This window comes from Enoplosus armatus, chromosome 11 (assembly GCF_043641665.1).
Source record: "Enoplosus armatus isolate fEnoArm2 chromosome 11, fEnoArm2.hap1, whole genome shotgun sequence".
NCBI lineage: Eukaryota > Metazoa > Chordata > Actinopteri > Centrarchiformes > Enoplosidae > Enoplosus > Enoplosus armatus.
The window spans coordinates 3312591-3327740 of record NC_092190.1 but is presented as its reverse complement, the minus strand read 5'-3'; the positions used below and the strand labels follow the sequence as shown (position 1 = coordinate 3327740).

At 43.9% G+C, this 15150-nt stretch overlaps 1 protein-coding gene across 1 annotated transcript; it reads right to left on the bottom strand.

Annotated features, from left to right (window-relative positions):
* Positions 1-302: 302 nt before the first annotated feature.
* On the bottom strand, positions 303-8237 carry tnfaip6 (tumor necrosis factor, alpha-induced protein 6). The gene is made up of 6 exons (XM_070915228.1): positions 8138-8237; positions 6743-6880; positions 5886-6047; positions 2254-2482; positions 555-595; positions 303-436 (listed from the first exon to the last, which is right to left on the bottom strand). The coding sequence occupies exons 1-6, from the start codon at positions 8235-8237 to the stop codon at positions 315-317; spliced, it is 792 nt and encodes a 263-aa protein (XP_070771329.1). The 3' UTR covers positions 303-314.
* Between the last annotated feature and the right edge of the window lie 6913 nt (positions 8238-15150).

The window sequence follows — 15150 nt, the reverse complement described above, 5'->3', positions numbered from 1 at the left end:
AGGCCAGTCATGGGTCATCAAAGATGTAGAAATAACAGTGTTAACCCAACACCATGGCTAATACCGAAGGTGTATGAAAATATAATTGGAATAACTGGAAACCTGATTTGTTTTCTATAAATTAAACATCAGGACATGTGAATACAAAGTTAGAATTGTTTATTTTTTTCTAGAACGTAGGAACAACACAATTTACTGTTACCTTGTTTGTTTGACAGAATTACTTCTTTATTCAGCTGTAAAGACTTATTACTACTACAGTACATGAGGTAACCAATAACATCTTAAATACGGTAACAGGGTGACATCAGTAATCAAACCGATGGTCGGTAGTAGTGGGTGTAATTCAGAGGCGCATCAAAGGCCGTATATTGTAACTGGAAGCCGCCGGCTGTGACCGAAGCATCAGAGAGGAACTTCAGCGTCATCACGTTTCCTGTGAAGCAAAACAGCAAAGGCAAACGTGAGTTTTCTGTATTTTTGACGATGCAGACATCGACAGCAACACAGACACATTGAGGTGCTCCTCATGTGAAATGACGAGGACATCTCACCTGTGCTGATGATATCGTCAGGTAAATAATCGCCACAGAATCTGCAAACAAACAGATTAAAGAGTGGCGTTCACATCAAAACTCTCATGCCTCATTCTGTTCAGTTCAAACACAAGCAGAGGGCAGGAAGAGGAATCTCCATATGCACAACAATCAATCACAAACTATCAGCATTTTCTTTTTCCACGTCCTCAGATGTGAGGATTCGCTGCTTTTCTCTGTTTCGTATCGATATAAAACTGTAAATATTTTCGGACATTTTATAGACAGATTACACGACAGATTAATCACATGAATTAAATACACTTGACCACGAGAGGTGCAAAATGTCAGTGACGTAGTCTGAGAACAGGAAAATAACGTGAGGCCGAGTGTTTATACTGTCATCCACTTTGTTTTTAATGTACAGTCGGATAGACCTTTATGGCGGCGGACATTTTGACTTGTAATAGCAGGAAAAGCACACGTTTGTTGACGATGGCTCAGTTCCATCAAGTGTCCCAGTAAGCCCCGACACCGGGACCCTGAAACTAGCTCACCTAAATGGAATGCAGTTGTTTTTAATGTCATTAATTACACCAGTGTTTTTCCTGCCAAAATGTCTGCCGTGAAAAGCGCTCTACTGTGAGGTGAGGCTTACGCTGCTAACATAGTGTGAAGCATATGCACTGTTGCTATGGCTACCTACAGTTTAATATACAGTGATTTAGTGGGTGATGTTTATTTTATGGTTCTTTCTGAATACTTTCCTGGAAGAAAGTGTGTCATGTGGTACTCAGTGCTGGGAACATGGCAGTAACGATGGCTCCGCTCAGTGTGACAGTGAGCCAGCATGCACAACAGCAGGACCCTGAAACTGATGCAGCTAAATGGAATTCAGCCACCATTCATTTGATTGATGACTGTGACATGTCACCTAGAGAGAGTTTCAATCAGTGTGCTAACCCAAATCCAAAATATATGGAGAACAAAGTTTCCAATAATCAGTGAGTAATGAATGAAGGGAGTTTTCGATTTTCACCATAATTACTAGAAACTATTTGGAAATTAGGAATTATTTTTGGTAAGTATGAACCCAAAAAAATAAGCCGTCCACGATTTAGTGAGATTTCAGATTGGTCCTTAAATTATTAGTTGAAACTATATTACAGGCGTCCAAACATTCACTGTAACGAACACTTGCCAACCAATCAGAAAAGAGTATTTTCTGTGACCACAGTACAACAGAACAGTTTTTAGCAGTTATCAACTCGTTCTCGTCAGCGTCTCCTCTTGAACTCTACTGGCCTCTGGGTGTTTTCGACGTGTTGAAATCTAAAGATCCAACACTGTGATGAGGCTCACACACGTTTCTCTCATTACAGTGGGGTCTATTTAATCGTGGCCAATGCGGTCATGTTCTGCTGTATGCCTCTTTTAAAGAGATTGCTTTTAATATATTCAAATATATTCTTTTTTTGTGATCTCAATCGATCTGATTCTTGATCCTTTTAACTTACATGTTTTATTGTCCGTGTTAATAATATATTCTTGTTTTATCAGTTGAGTGTCAGCATCATGTCATCAGTTTGATGCCTCAACATGTACATACATAACCTCGCTCTTCATCATATTGTCCATTTGCCCGATGAAGACCCTGTTTCAGTTCTATAATGTTTTGGGAGCTACGAGTTTGGATACTTCCTACTTTGATCCTCACCTCCCAGCGAAGCCCAAAATGTCATCGTAGCTGTCGTACACCTCCAGGTAATCTGCTAGGCACGCGGTGTCTTCCTCCACATCCAACTCCAGGAAGTGGAGGCGGATCTTCTGGCCCAGGCGCACCCGGATGTGCCAGTAGCAGATCTGCTCGTCCTGATACTCGTTGGGGAAGCCGGGAGACTGGATGATCTTCTGCTGATCTGTGAGCACCCCACCACACTCCTTGGCTGGAAGACACGCGAATGACGTGTTTTAATGCTGAGTTCCTTAAACATATATAGCTTCGGGACCTTCACATACAAATTTACAAGACACATAACTGATTAGGCTGCAAATATAGTTTCTATATAATCTGTTTGGGCCGTCCTCCAAGAACCAGACTATAGAAAAGCTCAAATTACACCTGAATCCTGCTTCTAGACCTCTGCATTGCTGCCCAAATCTCTGATTCTCTGATTCACGTCTGTTGTTGTGCTCGTTGACGGCTGTTTCCACAGTTTGAACAACGACAGAGACCCGATCAGAACCTCGTAGGTGCGATTAAAAAGATCTTTTTGCACCAGAGTAGCGGCATATCGTGGATGAGATTGACTCATAGCAACTGCTACTGTGTTTTCCAAGATTATCTGTCGGAGTCAAAGGCGTTTTATAACTACAGAGGTACTGAACGGTACTCTACGAGCCAGAAAAGAAACACTTTGTCATCACTGTATCGCAGCACCGGGAACGTTTGTATGTTGCCAACTGGCTGCAGAGTGGCAAGAGATCAGTGAGTAAGAGAGAATTTAGGCGATAACTGGGTAAACACTGTACTTTTGGACTTTAGATTACTTATTAATGGCTGCAGCAGCTTTACTGATATTTAATTAGTAGATATCAATAAAATGTTCACTACTACTTTATTGGAATACACCGATAAAAGTGTCTGGAGGGCCCGTAGTTCAACATGGCACCTGCTAATGTGACGTTCTTTTTTTAAGCCTCTTATGATACCTACTTGGCCAAAACGTCAAGGTAGATGAATTAACACAGGCAGAGTCTGTATGTAAAACAGATTGTAGGCATTTCATCTGAAGACACAGCACGCTCAAAATCTGAACTGTAAGAAATGCAATGTTATGGTCAGCAGCTGCGTTTTCTTGATGAAATCTGTGAAAAATGATGCTGTTGTTTAGCAGAGCGATGAATTCACACTCACATCACACATTTTATACACATATAATATAATATACTGCACGTACAGTGTATTAGTTATAAGAACCACAAGTATACGCAAAGCAGTGATACATATATTTGATGTAACTACAGTAAAAGGCAGCTCTGGACCATTGTCAGCTGAGGACACGTGGGTAAGTTTGGTGTCTGTTCTCAGGCGAAATGACCACTTTAAAACTCCACACAGTGATTTCCTTTAATCTGCTGCTGGTATTGTGGATCTGTTCATGTGAAGCATTTTGGTTTGGGGGTCTGTCTCTTGCGTGTGAGCTCTGGATGAATTCAGAATGGGAAAAAACTTTTTTTTTTTTTAAAAAACTTGTAGAGTTAAGGAAATCAAATGCACATGTTGAGGCTGGTGACAATGGCATCAAAAGCTTTTCCACTAGTAGTCCTGGAGGGATGAGAAGTTTGATGTTGTTTAACAGAAATTCTCATTTGTAGATCATTTAAAAAAAAAAAAAAGTGAGCTTACATCCATTGCTGGGGCACAATTCAGCCAACACTTTCTACTCTATAAACCTCATGAGCACAAAGCATGAAATTATGAAAGAAATGATGTTTGATTTCGAGCTCATTTTTTTTTTTTTTTTTTTTATCATTTGAAAACGTCTTCAGGGGAATGAAACGTTTTCGAAATAGAGCCGGACCAGGTAATCACATGGGCCAATATTATCACCAAATATGTCAGCCAATAAGTTATTAGAAATAAGTAACAGAGGCAGTAGTCTTTAGAGCAAAACATGAGCTAAAAGAGGACAAAAAGATCCATAAAGAGGAGTTAATTATTCTTTATGGGTTCGCGAGCGACCCCTTTCACATCATACGGAGTCATCCAGCTCGATGTTAACATAAAAACCGCCGATTCAGAGTTAATGGACACCAAAGCAGATCTGAGAGGAGGCTAAACGTCTGCAGCTGCTGCTCCGTGTGTGCTGCGTGTGTAAATGAGCGACTGCTCGGTAACAAGTTCAGGGACTCCTTAACCAGCAAAACACATATCAGCCAATATGTAATTACTATTATTATTATTAATTCCAACTGCTGTTAACAGTGTAAACAAGCCGAGACAGACTTGAACACAAACACCAGCGCACATTTGCAATTTATATTTCTGAGCCACATAAAAGACACATTTCCATCTCCCTGTGATGGACAATAAAGTTTTTGTGACGCTGACCTGGTGTTTTTCTTTAACTCACTGAGGGCTATCAGTGTCCCAGGCAGTTTATTTGGGTGTTTATTTCCGAGATATTTCTTTTAAATTGTTTTTCAGATGCGTTAAAACGGAAGCTTGAATATCTGTTGGCTCATGATGAATCACTGCATCCGTCAGACTGCGGTGAATCATCAGGTCGTCAAAAGGCCAGCATGTGTGTTAGTTATCACTCAGTTACTCACTGACGTCTTATCCAGACTCAGTGACAGACTCACTTCCTGCAGGTTTATTCTTGGTCTGACCCGTGATAACTCACAGGGTGGGACTGAGATTGTGGCTTTGAGTCTAAAGGTCCCCTCTCCCACTGTGGTCCCATCCTGCGCCGGTTATCTCCTCTACATCATCGCTCACGCTTGACTGGGAGCAGCGGAGATGAAAGCAGCCTGAGTGAGTCTGCGGAGCCTCAGACCGGATGACTGTGGACCTGGGTCTGCCCCACTGGGACTCTGAGCCAGAGCCAGACTGTCATTTCTTACTCTTTAAACCACACAGAATCTTTCAATTCAGATATTTTACTTCAGTGAAAGTATCAGTCCCCCAAATACAAGTAAAACATGTTTGAGACACATTAGCATTAAAATGAGCCCCATAAATCAATAGTTTCTATAGTGACATTGAATTAAAGTTCTAGTTCTTCTGCCCCTAGTGGCCAAAATGTGATCACAGGTGAAAGTACTCATGCAGAATCATCACAATATCCATCATATTGTTTGACTTCATTACATGTTTAGCAAATCTACAGCTGTCAAGTAAATGTAGTGGAGCCGAAGTATAAAGTTGTATAAAACAGATAAAAGTAAAAAGTACCTCAAAATTGTACTGCATTCATTGATTCTACTGGGATTCTATTGGGTTTTCATTCAGCAGACACGGAGCAACATTAGCTCTGACATTAACATGAAGTTGTGTATGTGGCCACCTGAGAAATGTGGGGGGAGGGGAGGATCTGGCTCTTCAGCTGTTAAATGTTCGACTGCCGCCGTCAGCTACTCGCTAACTGCGTCTTTCTGCTGCGGTGAGAGCGGTGAGAGTCAACCCGAACTGCGAAACCAGAACCATCAGCTCTGCAGAGAGTCAGGTGATAATTCTCTTTGTTCATATAAAAGTACTGATGAGTGCAGCTTTAAGTGCAGCACTTCAGTAACGCCTCTGTGTTCAAGCCACCGTTCACTACTTTGTGTAAGACATGTACTCACAGTCTGGGTTGTAGCAGTACACGTCCCATCGCTCACTTTTGTTCAGCCTGTAGCCGTAGTCCACGATGCCGATCTTCCCAAAGCCACAGTTGGCGCCGGCTTTGACGATGGGGTAGCCAACACGTCCTCTGTCGAACCATCCAGCTGCACACACGTGGAAGCCTGAGCAACAGCAGGGAAAAAAAAACAACGCACTGATAATAAAGTACCGTGTTCAAGTCTTTCTTTCAGCTCCTCAAAAGAACAGCCTGGATCAGAGCCTTCTGGCGGCCATTACAAGGTTCTCTGTTGGTTGGCTGTTTTTCTTAAGAGTTACAATCAGCGGACCCCAGCCAGAACGGCCCCAGATAAAAGGGGGACCTCCTAGGTGGACTGCTGTGGGGAGAGCTGACAGGGAGAGTGGATCGCAATGCCAGAGAGAGAGAGGCTGGATTCAATCTCTGTGCCAAGGGGACGGCCACGCTACCCACCCAAGAAGACAGGCGTCAACAGGCTTTTACAATACTCTCGGGGGCCGTTTCAAATTGGGCGCAGAGTCATATGCAACAGCAGAGCAGCTGACCTTTGCCCCGTGAACACAAGAACCTTTTTTTTCATACATGTTAAAAGCATTCCAGCTGGTTAAGAGATGCATCACTACTGTTACATCACAGGCCAAAGCCACGGCGGTGAGCGTGTTTGACGGGAGCGGGGGGGGGAGATAAACGGCCCTCCCTCTCCTCGTTTGGTGAAACTGATTGATTGAGCTGCTTGTGAGGCGGCGTCAAGCTAATGGATCAAACAGAACCCTAAGTGACTTATGACGACTTGTGATCCCGGAGTTGCTGCACGTGTGTTGTCCATGAGTTGCTGCAGACCTATCTGACGAGCCGCCTCCAGTTGCTCGTAAGTGGCCAGCTTCCCTCCCTCGTATTTGCAGACGGCCTTGGCCTCTTTATATGTCAGCTGGTATCTCCCTTTGCGCGATTCCCGGTGGTAAACTCCAGCTGCCTGTTCTGTCACAGAGAAAGAGAGAGACAACAACAATAACAAAACAAAAAAAAAGAAGCTGATAAACACTGTGTGAAGCCAAGAGAGAGGAGACTGTCTGTAGCAACCGCTGCGCTTTGTATCCAAGCTACAGCACTTAATACAATTAAAGGATTTGGTTTAATTTTTGTCTGAAACACACACACACACACACACACACACACACACACACACACACGGGGCTACAACCAAGCGAGCTGCAATGTTTTTAGTGAGTGGGTGAAGGTTAAACCGAGCCGAACATAAACCGTGTGACATTTTTCTCTCCTTTCCGAAGGTTCACCAACAATTGGGTCACTTGCTCCCCGGCCTCCTCAATGGGGAGCTGATTCTGTTTTGGCTTTTACGCATGCATGACCGCAAAACTAGGCAGACATCAGCCTCAGGTTGATATTCCTGATCTGTTTAACCTGTTTTTACACCAATTAAGCTCTCACGCTCGCTGCCACAGGAGCCTGCATAAATCATGTTCAGCGAGCTTTCTTCTTCTACTTTTCGAAGCAAGATTGAGAAGCAGTGCAACTTAACCTGCCGCATCAGAGCACCCCCCCCCCCCCAAAGTAAAAAGGGGCAAAAAAATGTCACTGAGGACAGACATTATGATGATGAATGACAATAGAACAATGCTGTGCATGTGATTCAGGGGAGGCAAACACTGTTCTGCTACTTTCCTGTATGTATGCATGTATGGCCAGCAGCTCCTCGGGGGTTTACATTTCAACACACAATGAGGAGGACGGGGGGGGGGGGAGAGACTCAACATCATTTCAGCGAGATCACAACATTTGGCCCCCACAGTAACAGAGCCAGGAATGAGCTGAACTCTCTTTTTCTTGTGTGTTTGCCTGAGATGAAGTCATCTCTCCTTTTGTTTACCCCGCCCCCCCCCTGCGGCACTCGGACCGTAAACATGCAGTTTGGCACAAGAGGAAGCTGCAGGGCTGGCTGGCTTTCTGTGAGGACACGAGGCGCAAAACAGTCTCAGGTGAAGGGATCTGAGCCCCCCCACCCCACCCCCACCCCAGCGAGGACATACAGACAGAGACTGGTTTCAAAGAATACGAGTTACATGATGTGATGGTTTTAAGTGTGGGACTCGATCGTTTGTGTCCCGGTTGTGTTTTGTCCCCCCCCCTCCTCCCCAACTTCATCTCAGAGTTCAAACTATTCACAGAATAGTGTGTTTCGGCCGCGAAGAGACGCGAAGACAAAGAGTTATTTACCCAGCCATATTGAGTTGTGAAATATTCCGTTCTTGAAGCCCCACGCCTGCGCCTCCTTCAGCAGGAAGCCGAGCGTCCAGAGGAGAGTGAAGACGCGCATCCTGCCGCCGTCGGTGCGCAGCTGCTCCCTCCAGATGTTTCCAGCAGCTCTGCCCGGCTTTATATACTGCTGCTGCTGCTGCTGCTGCCGCCCGGCAGAGGTGGAGGCAGAGGTGGAGATCTGCTGGGCTCTGATGAACTTCCACTGCCGGTCACTGATTGGAGCGCATGCTCGTGAGACGTCTGGTGGATTCATACTTTTACTGCACTGTAAACTGCTGACGAGGAAAGTCTTGGGGTCTGGCTGTAGATTCATGAGAGAGTGGACATTCCCTCCTGAGCTTCAGAAAGAGAAAGAGGCTTCAGCTCCAACATTTAAAACAGCCGAAAGGGTCAGTGTACCTCTCTTTGGGTGGTTTGTTATTCATCTTATTTTTATTTTTATTTGTGTTCTTACTTTACCTTTTCTATTCTACATATTTGTTGTCAAAACAACAGCACCTTCAGACCAATGTCTGTAATGTATGGGACTTGGCAATAAACAGTTTCTGATTGTTTCTGATTCAGTCTGTGACAGCAGCTGTACATTGTCCTCTGAGACAAAGTCTGACATGTCTCAGCTGGGACATGGACATTTAAACTGCAAGCCTCCATCACAACCTTGAAGTAGACTTGATATATGGATGTTTACCAGGAGGGGGAAGTTTAGATCCAGGATATTTGATATTGACCATTATTATTATTATTATTATTATTTCTGTCTCTTGCCAGTTCCCAACTTTACAGAAGCACGGCGTTGAATCTCTGATCATCACCAGGATGAACGGAGCTCCCACCCAGTGTTGACTTTTAGCTCTGGTTTGGTCCCCACCGGCAGCCGAGGAGCTTTTCAGCTGCTAGATGTCCGTCTGTCCTCAGCAGCTAGCTGTCAGTTGCTAACTTAGATAAAGTCAAAGTTTGGTGCAGGTCGGTGAGAGTAAATTGTGTCGTAAAACCAAAACAATGAGCTAAAGAGGTAAAAAAAAAACACTCAGTGGAGCTGCAGGGTGATACTTTTCCTTTCTTTGATCAGTAGTGGAAGAAGTACTCAGATCTTTTACTTAAGTAAAAGTAGTAATAAATACCACGGAGTAGAAATACTAATAAAGTCCTGATAATTTCTTGTGTTTATGTTCAGGTTTTAATAGAGAGAGAGGGGGGGGGGGGGGGGTAAATCAATCTGGTCACAAAGTATTTGTTCCTTTCCACGTGAAGGTCCAATAAAACAGTAAAAATGAAACACAGTAATAAAAAAAAAAAAGTATAACGTCACTTAAAGCTGCTCTTATCATTATTTCTCCATCGACCAATGGATGACATGGCTGCATCGTGGTGACAGACACGCGGTTCTCCTCCCTCCAGAGCATGTTAGCATCTTTCAGCTCATTAGTTTTGGTTCAGCCTCACCGCTCTCATCAACGTCGTATCAGACAGACACAGTTAGCCACTAGCTGGTGGAGAGAGAGAGAGAGAGCTGCCTGGTGACTCTACTTGCTAAAACTTGAATCATAAGTCATCCCGTCCTGATTGTGTAACCATAAACGTAACATCCCGGTAACCAAATGAGGAACCGACAAATATCAGGGATTCAAACATGACGATGTTCTGTAATTTCATTATTATTTCAGTAACCTTACGACAGCACGGTGGCAGATATGATGTCTGAGGGGGTGTCAGCGGTGACTGTGTTGCTCATTGAGGTTTTCCTTCCTCACACTCATAAAGTTGCATCTGACACCGAACGTCTGCTCAGTTTGAGCTCTTTGGGTGGAGTCTTGTGAAATCGGGGTCCACCGTTCACAAGTATTTGTTTAGTGGTCGTTTTAGAACACCAGGTTGTATAACAAAATATACGTTTGTAGTCCTTTTATACTGCACGCACACACACACACACACGGACAACACGGAGACAAAACATGGCAAAGAACTCTTCATTTTGATGGAGTAAGGGGCTGAATTTAAACGCCTCAGCCTGAAGAAAGACGCCGCTCTGCAGCCTGGTGGTACGGCACAGGGTACTTCTATATCAGCCTGCCAGACAGTACTGTGGGGTTACTAACACGGCCCAGAGGCAGCATGTATACAGTCTATTTTGTGTCAAACAATGAGGTAATGCATATGTCATTGAATAAAATACATTGAATTAAACACAGCCCACGTTTAAACGCACTGAGGTTGGTGTCGTTACGATGTGTTTTTCTCTGGTAAAGAAAGTGATACCTCAGTTTGTAACATGATCCCTCCTTTTCTCAGAATCACAGGTTAATGTGAGAGGGCACAGGCACACACACACACACACACACACACACACACACACACACACACACACAGCAGTGGCTGCTGGGTAAAACTGTCAACTGAAGTGGTTCCAGATCTGGGAGGAAATGATCTGTACCTTCTTAATTCTCGGTGCGCCTCTCCCATTCAAACCCACGCACGGAAAGACCGTCTCAGACGCAGTAATTGTGACATACTGTACGTTACAGCTGCTTTTTAATAGGACACTCATCATCGTTTCCATGTGTGCTGCGACTACAGGAGGGCACACTGGTTACGCAGCCTGGAGTGAGTAGGCTGTATCGTGATTATGAAACAATAAAAGTCCACTAAATTATTTACACTACTGACATCATGTCTGTCATGAGGGCAATAAATGCGACAAAAAAAACACAACAGCAACATGTTGAATGTGCTGAGAAGTAGAAGGAAAGAGCATCATGTCGACAGAGGACGCTGATTTAAAGCTACGCTTGCTTTTAGGTAAATGAGTTTGTCTCAGATGTTTATAGCTGACTAAGAGATACATCTCGTTTAAGTGGAAAGGGCAGAATATAAATCAGTACAAGCTGACGTTAATGTTTAAAAATCAGAGAGAGAGAGAGAGAACGCTGGACTTACAATCCAAACGAAGGATAACGTTGTGTCCGTATGTGCTGGACGTGGAAATGAGGAACTGTTTGCAAACAAGTTTCTGGATAGCAACATGAAGGTGATGACATTTAACTTTGAGGGCAAAAGTTAGTTCATTTTAGCGTGGTCGTTAAAGTCTCAGAGAGCTTGAAGTATTTGGAAGTCATCAGCAGTACCAGGAAATTCTGGAGAGCCTCCCTGAGCGTTGGGGGTAACATGTGGTGGGTAATTACTGCCTAATGACGCGACATCCCCTCCACACATGTCCAACACGTTTCTGGAGCAGAGCTTGTTTTATTGTTCATGCTCTCTCTCTCTCTCTCTCTGGGCGACCGTTACTGGGAACCACTGGGAACTACCTCCACATGCACGTCAGATACCACCGGCCCAGATGGGGAAAGACTGGATGGATGGAGAGAGGGATGCAGAGGATAATACTCTCTTTGTTCCTCGACTGTTTTTCCACTTTAATTCTTACGGGCTGAACTGACTGACTTCCATGACTTAACATCCTGGCGCTGGCATGTGTCAAACTGGAGCTGGTGGTGGTGGTGGTGTTCCTCGCTCTGGTGGTCTATGACACACGCGCACTCATGCGTGCACGCTCATACCCTCTTCAAGGATCCCTCCTGCAGATGAAATGACGCCAGCAGAAGAGACTGTCATGTCTTAGCAGAAAACTCCTTATTCATCCACGAGAGGAGAGGGATCAGCAGGGTCATTAGGACTCTGGGGCTGGGTTTTTTTTGGTTTGGGCGAGGTCCCTTATTTCCACTTAAAGCAACTTAAATAAACAACAATACGAATTTAAGTTTAATGCTCAAAACTCAGGACTGTGCGGATGTGGTTTGGTTAGATTTGAAGGACAAATGCTGTCAGATGCAAATGTTGCTGACTGGTGCTCTTCTGACTTCACTCATCAGAAGGAGCAGATTGAGAAAGTAAATTGATCAGCGCCTTTAATGGAAATCTTAATGCTGAACACATCGTGCATCCCTGTGGCTGAAACTAGAACAAGCCAGACCTGATCACCCAACATCAGTGTTGGACCTCACTGGTGCTCTTGTGGCTGAATGGGAACAAACCTCCGATCCTTTAAAATGTTTCAACCACTTATAAGTGGGCCTGGTGTCAACCAGTGGAGGCTTTTAAACCATGACCCGCCACAGTCCCGTGCTAAACTCAGCTGTGGATCCTGCCTCTGCCAGTTCCTGCATGACAATGTGTTGAGTTTTACTTTGCGGATACAAGTGACTTCCATCAGCACCGCGAGTCCGGACACCACCAAGAAGACTTCGCCTACTGCCACTGTTAGAGTGACTTCCTCTGCCGTAACCAATCACACTCTGTGATGATGTGCTGGCGCCTCCTGGTGTTCGGATTAAACCTAAAACACAGAGTTGGTTGTTCTTATGAAGGAATATCTTCTTCAGTGGTGGAGGAAGAAGCACACAGATCCTTTACTTAAGTAAAAGTACCAGTACAACAATGTCAAAATACTCCATTACAAGTAAAAGCCCTTCATTCAAAATCCTACTTAAAGTAAAAGTACTCAAGTATAATGAGCAAATTGTACTTAAAGTACTGTACTGGAGCCCAGTGGCTCTCCATCTAGGCACACAAAGTCCTGCTAAACAAATTTGTATTATTCTTTGGACTTTGGAAATAATGGATCATTTTGACTGTGTTTATTCCTACTGGCAACTTGTAAATATTTGATATAATAATTAACAAGCCACACACGTTTTTCCCGTCCACACATTTCTGCTCTTACGACACAACCAGGCATCCATTTTTCCCTCCACTAGATGGCAGCAGAGGACAGGACAGACGTCTCATCAACAACAAGTCAGCTGTTGAAGTACTGCCATGAATGTGCTCTGCTATTTGTACACATACGCTTAAAAAAAAACAGGTGTATGGACGCCCAACATCACACCCTCATGTGATTGTTGAGCATCTCATTTGAATATCCAGGTCACCTCAGAGGTCCTGGACGGGGTTATGGTTATAGGGGTTCAGGTCCCTGTGCAGGACAGTCAAGTTCGTCCAAACTCAACTGGAAAAAGCACTCGAGTTCTTTATATACCTGGCTTTGTGCTCAGGGGGATTTTTGTCACGATGAAACAGGAAATGGATTTCCCAAACTGTTGCCACAAAGTTGTCTAAAACATCCTCGTGTGCTGCAGCATCAAGACTTCTGTTTGTTGGAACTACAGGACTCAAAACATGAAAAACAGCCTCGGACCAAAAGCACACACACACACACACACACAAACACAACAAAAGGCCTCCACATGGGTCAATAAAATAAAAAGTCTTGCAGGGAGAAGCAACGTTACAGCATCCAAACTTGTGCTGCCAAAGAAATAAATATGGCCGCAGCCCGTTAAAACCTCACTTCCAGGCCAAACATCAGGACACCAGTCAACCATTCAGGGGAGAAGCGTCATGATGACAGTGATTATTTATGACTCTCCTTTATTTTTGTCCACTTTCTTTGAGAGACATAACAAGGCTTCTCGATGTCTAAAATAAAAGTTTACCATCAAACTAAACAGGCGAATGATGGAAAGCGTATGTTTGACCTCTCAGAGAAGACCGACAATAGCAGCATTCAGCAACCAGAGGTCAAAGGTCAAAACATGGTGACTTTCTGACAATGCCGTTTAACGCGGTTCACGGAGCTTCTGCGGCGCTTGTGGCCTGAATGCGCCGAGGAACGCATCGGTGTCGCGTTCATGACAGCGTGTGGACTCCAGCGGAGGGGCCGGGCGGTGGCGGGGGGAGCCGCCGTCGCTCTCTCTGGGGTTCAGACCCGAGAGCCAAGTTTACATCACAAAGAGGTTGAAACAGAGCTGCGGCTCCCTCTTCCTCCTGCTGGTGTGCAGTGAAACAAGAGCCGTTCATTAGAATAATCGTGGTGCAAGAAGTATTCAAATACTCCATTATGAGAGAAAAGTACTGCATTCATAACTTCACTTGAGTACAAGAACAGCAGGAAGACATTCTACTACAAGTATGAAAAGTGAAAGTTATGCAGAATGGCATCTCTCAGCGTTTTATCATATTACTGTATTATTATTATTATTATTAGAATCAATATGTAGACAACACATTAATGTAGCTGGTAACTCATTTGATCTACTTCATACTTTTGTTTAATCTCTATTGATGCAAAATATTTTATGAACATACGATTTATGTGAAATACATGCAGTGGAATAAAAAGTAACATATATAACTGAAGTCGCAGAAAACAGTATTGAAAATTAATAAAACAATCATTTAAGAACAAGTACCTCAACATTGTACATTGTACTGTATCAAGTACAGTTCTTGTACGTACTCGTGTTGCTTTCCAGTGCAGATCCTCATATTTATAAAGACGACGACCTGTTGGATTATAAAAAACATCTGCTACCTGCTGTGCTTTAGTTCAGCTTTGAGGTGCTGCTACTTTCATGTCTTCATTTACTGCATTTCAGAGGGAAGTCATGCACATTAGTTTTTGTAGCACCGCTACAGCAGGCTGTCAGGCTGAGAAGAACCGAAAAAGGAGAAACGAAAGGGTGAAAGATGCTGCGTCGAGGAAATAAAGCGGAAGGATGGTAGAGAGGGAGAGAGGCCAACATAAAGGAACTGGAAAAGGATTCAAATGTCAGAAACAGCTTCACCAGCAGGGAAAGACAAGAGATTACTTTCGGCACAGAGGTGCTTTGAAATAAATGCTAACATGCTGATGTTCAGCAGGTGTAATGTTTATCGTGTTCACCATCTTAGTTTGGGGTGTTAGCATGCTCACATATCTGCTAATTACCACAAAACATAAAGGAGAGCTGAGGCTGATGGAAATGTTAAGTTTTGTATGCATTTGGTGGTAAACCAAAATGAAACATCTGGCCTGATGGTGGCGCTAGATGATGAAGTTATTACTGTCAGACAGCTGTTGAGATATTTCACTAAAAGGCAAATGAACGTCTGGAAGAAAGGACGTCCGTCTCACAGACGTCGAGATATTTCAG